The sequence below is a fragment of the Phoenix dactylifera genome, chromosome 15, assembly GCF_009389715.1.
Source record: "Phoenix dactylifera cultivar Barhee BC4 chromosome 15, palm_55x_up_171113_PBpolish2nd_filt_p, whole genome shotgun sequence".
NCBI lineage: Eukaryota > Viridiplantae > Streptophyta > Magnoliopsida > Arecales > Arecaceae > Phoenix > Phoenix dactylifera.
In genome coordinates this window covers 3,213,869-3,219,459 of record NC_052406.1, presented here as the reverse complement: position 1 = coordinate 3,219,459, position 5,591 = coordinate 3,213,869, and the positions used below count along the sequence as shown (strand labels likewise).

General features: G+C 44.5%; 1 protein-coding gene across 1 annotated transcript; it reads right to left on the bottom strand.

The window, feature by feature from the left end:
• Positions 1-4,564: 4,564 nt before the first annotated feature.
• LOC103699370 lies at positions 4,565-5,356 on the bottom strand. Its single transcript, XM_008781394.2, has one exon. The coding sequence runs from the start codon at positions 5,354-5,356 to the stop codon at positions 4,565-4,567; it is 792 nt and encodes a 263-aa protein (XP_008779616.2).
• Positions 5,357-5,591: the final 235 nt, after the last annotated feature.

Below are 5,591 nucleotides of genomic sequence, written 5' to 3'. Positions count from 1 at the left end.
TAGAAGGAGTTCACCTTCTTTTCAAGATTCTTCATTCTTTCTTCTTTTTTTTTTTTTTGGAGGAGGAGGTGTAACGGCTACTCATCCTACCCTGGTATAGATGCAGCCAGCAGAGTCAAGAGCTACAAAATGGTATAATTGTGGAGGACTGGTCTCCTAATGCATCCAGAAGGCTTCTCCGGAATGCTGCGTTGCATAGAAGGCGACCAAGTTGGCTGCCCTGCCTTTCTATACACGTGTACCGCCTAAAACTCCCTGTAATCTTGCACCATCCATTGAATGTCGTCAATAAGAGGGCGTCCGTCCGTCTTACTCCTCTCCTCCCGTATCCGCCGAATCTCCCTCAATGATGATGCGCTCCGCCTTCCAGCCTCCTCCTGGCATAGAAAATGTCTTCTTATGCGGCTCTGAGCTCTGTCCCAAAGGCCGTCAAGCCATAAGTGCATCGTTCATCCGCAGCTATGCTTTGTGAGTCATGATCTCTAATCATAAAACTCACTTCTTTATTCTTCAATGCTGTGTCCATGAACAGATTCTAAATCCCTTCATGAAGAGCGAGACATCATATTTTGTATCAGTGTGACATGCTTTTCTGCTGCAGAAGTGTTTGAGTCCTCGTTGAGAGGGAACGTGGCTTAAATTTGCGCCTTTAAATGACATGCTTTTCTAAATTCGAGGATCATAATTGTCACGGCCCGAATTTGGTTCATGACACGGCCGTGCTATTGCGAACCCTTGCCCGCAATAACACGCAGCCACAATAAAACTTTAAATCAATTATGAACAATTTCTTTCTTGAATGTTATCAAATATTTCATCAATAAAAGATTGATTATAAAGCATCTAAAAATAACAACATTTAATGGGTCATTTTCTTTTCCCCATAACCCTGAAGCATGTCACGCTCCTCGTTCCTAGCATCTCCTATTCATCTGTAAGAACATAAATAAATGGGTATGAGCTATAAAGCTCAGTAAGTAACCATGCATAATCTTATCTGATCAATCATAATACTTTCTCATACTAGTGCATTAATTTAAGAAACTAACAGTTGTAACAAAGTAAGCATTTCATATAACAAACCAGTCATATAAACTATGCATGTCCATTAATGCAACTTCATAAACATGGCTATGCATCATAAAACTTTTGTCATTATCCCATGCTTTGAAATCCATGCTCATCATTATTCATGCTTTGAAATCCGTGCTCATCATTATTCGTGCTTTGAAATCCGTACTCATCATTATTCATGCTTTGAAATCCGTACTTATCATTATTCATACTTTGAAATACGTGCTCATCATTATTCATGCTTTGAAGTCCGTACTCATCATTAGTCATGCTTTGAAATCCGTACTTATCATTATTCATACTTTGAAATTCGTGCTCTCAGATGATAGTGCAGCTATGGTCACTATTATTATCCGTGACAGGGCCATAATCTTTACCAACTATTATTCCCCGTTGGCAGGGTCTTAGCCAAGCTACTATAACCCGCTGGCGAGGGCCATATGCCGAGCTACTGTAACCCGCTGGCGAGGGCCATAATCTTTGCCAACTATTGTTCCCCGTTGGCAGGGTCTAAACCAAGCTACTATAACCCGCTGGCGAGGGCCGTATGCCGAGCTACTGTAACCCGCTGGCGAGGGCCATAATCTTTGCCAACTATTGTTCCCCGTTGGCAGGGTCTAAACCAAGCTACTATAACCCGCTGGCGAGGGCCGTATGCCGAGCTACTGTAACCCGCTGGCGAGGGCCATAATCTTTGCCAACTATTGTTCCCCGTTGGCAGGGTCTAAACCAAGCTACTATAACCCGCTGGCGAGGGCCGTATGCCGAGCTACTGTAACCCGCTGGCGAGGGCCATAATCTTTGCCAACTATTGTTCCCCGTTGGCAGGGTCTAAACCAAGCTACTATAACCCGCTGGCGAGGGCCGTATGCCGAGCTACTGTAACCCGCTGGCGAGGGCCATAATCTTTGCCAACTATTGTTCCCCGTTGGCAGGGTCTAAACCAAGCTACTATAACCCGCTGGCGAGGGCCGTACATAGCGATCTGAGAGTTCTTAAAAACATATCATGCTTTTCATAAATCTTTTCCCATCGGTACATTGGAAAGTGAGTAAATGCATCATGCTGAATAAAATTCATGATCATGCTGAAAACTTTATTTTTCTTTCCATGCATCTTTCTACCTCATCATAATAATGTGTAAGTATAATAATCACTATGGATGCTATTTATCCAAAATCATGCAATCATTTGCTAACACATGTTGGATCCTAATTTTGTGAAAACATAATTAATCATATACAATTTCATAATCAAATAGTCACAAGTATTTGATAAAACATAAGATTATATCCGGGTTACTTATATTTTCCACAATTCATATACACAATTCCAATTCTATAAATAATACTTTTTCACCATATAAAACGTGATACATGATCCATAATAAGATTAAGACATGTTACTTACTTTAATTTGCTCACCAAATGCCAATTCTCCAATACCTAGCAAGATCATTAAATTACATGTCACTTGCACATTTAATTTCTATTTATTTATAATCTTAAAGTCATTTACAGCCCATCCATAGGACTCAATTTCATTTTCGGGTCCGTAGCCTAATTCAATTTCTGGTTCAGGCCCATGGCCCAATTCAATTTCTGGTTCACATTCTGGTTCGGGTCTGACCCAATTCCACCCAATTGCCTTCTGGTTCAGGTCTGGGCCCATTTGCATTCAGGCCCGACGTTTAATTAGGTTCTGGATCAGACCCTTGGCCTGATTCAACTACTGGGCCCATTTGTATTCAGGCCCATTTGTATGCAGGCCCAGAAACACAATTAGTTTTGATTTTAAGAACATTGGGCTTGGATCAGGGCCCAGCCCGGCCTCAGGCTCCTAAAGCCAAGTTTATTTGAAGCCCACTCCGGAATCAGGCCCACAGCCATTTTTTTTTCTTTTCTTTTCTTTTCTTTTTTTTTTCTTTCTTTTTCTTCTCTTCTCCCTTCCCGAAGCTTCCTCCCTCTTCTTTCTTTTCTTCTTCTCTTCTCTTTCTTTCTTCTTTCCTTTTCCATCCCGATCCCCTCCTCCTCTTCTCCTCTTTCCCCCCACGAAGCTAGGGGTGAGCTCGGAAGGGCTCGGGATGAGTCCGGCCCGAAGCCGGCGGCGCTGCAGCCAACCGGCTGCACTGGCGGCGGCCGTGGTTCCACCTGCGGTGCCTACGGCCGCTGAGACCTCTCCTCCTCCACCTCCGGTCGGGGAGATGGGCATGGCCACCCGTCGAGGAGCGGCAGAACCGGCCGAAGCCGGTGGTGCACGCACAGTGCACGGCCGACACCCGCTGTCGGTCCGATGGCCTCCATGGTGGCCCGAGCCGGTAGCGTCCACGGCCAGTAGGGAGATCCCCTTTGGCTCTCCTTCTCCGATCATCTCCGGCCAACACCGGTTCCACCTATGGAAATTCGATCGGTCCGAGCCGAGGACTCTTCCGTGCATCAGAGGTAAGTATTCATTTAGGGTTTAGATCTAGGGTTTAATGGGAAGAGGAAAATCGCAGTCGAGTGGAAGGGGGAAAGGCTAATTCGGCATGGGCCGTCCATGGCCTTCGATCGACCGATCCAATATTGGATGACGGTTGCTCACAGTGAGATCTTCCCCTTCTTTCCTCTGTTAATCCTTTCCTAGCTAGGTTAAATCTAGCTTAACAGCATGTAAATGGAGGAGTTAGAAGTTTACCTAGCTCCGAGAAGCCGTGAAGTGTTCCCGGCGAGCTGCTATGTCTGCTCCGGCAGTGTAGTGCGGCGTCGAACTGGCGATCCTTCCTCCTCCGGCGCCACTGCTCCCGATCCAGTTCCTTGCACAGAGGAATGAAGGTGAGGAGTGTAGTCGGTGGGTTCCCGTCCTTAGGACTCCAGGGTTTTTATAACCCTCCATCAATCTCAGAGGGGTGGGGGGACCGCGGCTATTAGGCGGTTATAACCGCCTCAACAGTTGCCGCCCTCCACCTCCTTCCTTCCAAAATTTCCAGATGGGCCGTCGGCTTTGGTCCACGCCGGTCCATCTGGTCCGGGGTTTACATTCTTCCCTCCTTAAAAGAAATTTCGTCCTCGAAATTTACATACCTTAATTCTTAAACATAACATCTATAAGAATAGTTTTCTTAAGGGAGACGACATCACATAAAGACTGGTTCAATTCTTATGGTGTGCATTATAGAGAATTAGAAACCTATAAGATACAAAGGGGTCGGAAGATTTACAATTAATTGACACCTGGCCTTCATGGCATTATCTAGAATGATATTTGTCACTATTTGATCACTTGTATCAGCATTCTACTAAATCAATGCAAAAGCTGAGCTCCCGATTCAGTAGGTTCCGAATCGTCCTTCTTTTTATTTGGACAGTCCCGTGCCAAATGTCCATGTTGACCACAAATGAAGCAGACTCCCATCTTCTTAAAACAAGGCCCCCTATGAGTCTTGCCACAGTAGGTACATGCCTCAAATCTCTTCTTCTTATCTGTATTACCTTCAAGGTTCTGTGGCCTGTCACTCAGACTTTCTGTCATCTTGGGTCTCTTTCTGGTCACTTTTTTCTTTTTCTGATCTCTTCAATTCGGCTTCCAATTTTAGAGCCCTTTCCAATACATCCCGGTAACTAGTGAAAAGCAGAACAGCCAACCTGGACCTGATCCTATATCTCAAGCCTTGTTCAAACCTATTAGCTTTACTTATCTCTTCCTCCATGAACTGAGGACAAAACCTGCCCAACTCATTAAATTTGCTAGCATATTCCAATACTGTCATATTCTCGGTCTGTTTCAGGGCCAAGAATTCATTCTGCTTCACCAATCTTACTGACTGAGGAAAGTACTGGTTGTAGAATTTACCTTTAAATTCCTTCCATGTCAGTTGTTCACCATTTTCTTGAACAGCAGCCTTCATAGCTATCCACCAGAACTTAGCGTTTCCTCTGAGCATTGGAACCGCCAATTTGACCTTGACCTCCTCGAGAAATTGTAGGGCATCATACATCTCCTCTATCTCCCGAATCCAGGCCTCCGCAGCCAAGTAATCAGCACCTCCCTCAAACATTGGAGGGTGCAGCCTCCGAAATTTCTCATAATAGGTATCGGTGAACGATACCGGTTGGCAAGAGAGCTGCGTCTGCTGCTGCTGCTGAAGAAGCTGTGCCACCACCTGACATACCCCAGCAAGATCTGCCTGAGTGGCTACAGCATTTGCAGCTGGCCTAGCTGGCATGTTGGTAGCTTCTTGAGATGATGTTTTCACTCCTTTTCTTCTATAGCTAGCCAGAACTTCGTTCTCGCTATCACTCATCGTCACCTATCAAAATATATATTAATCATTATTCATTTCATCACATTATATATAAATATAATTATTGTTCTTACTGTGCTTCCAATTATGTATAAACTAATTTAGCTACCCATTCCCATGATTAATTTTAAAGTTTTTAAATCATGGTTAAAATTATTGCTCTGATACCACTTAATGTCACGCCCCGAATTTGGTTCATGACACAACCGTGCTATTGCGAACCCTTGCCCGCAAT

Coding starts and splice junctions, on each gene's coding strand:
- LOC103699370 (XM_008781394.2), bottom strand. CDS start 5,356: ATGAGTGATAGCGAGAACGAAGTTCTGGCTAGCTATAGAAGAAAAGGA.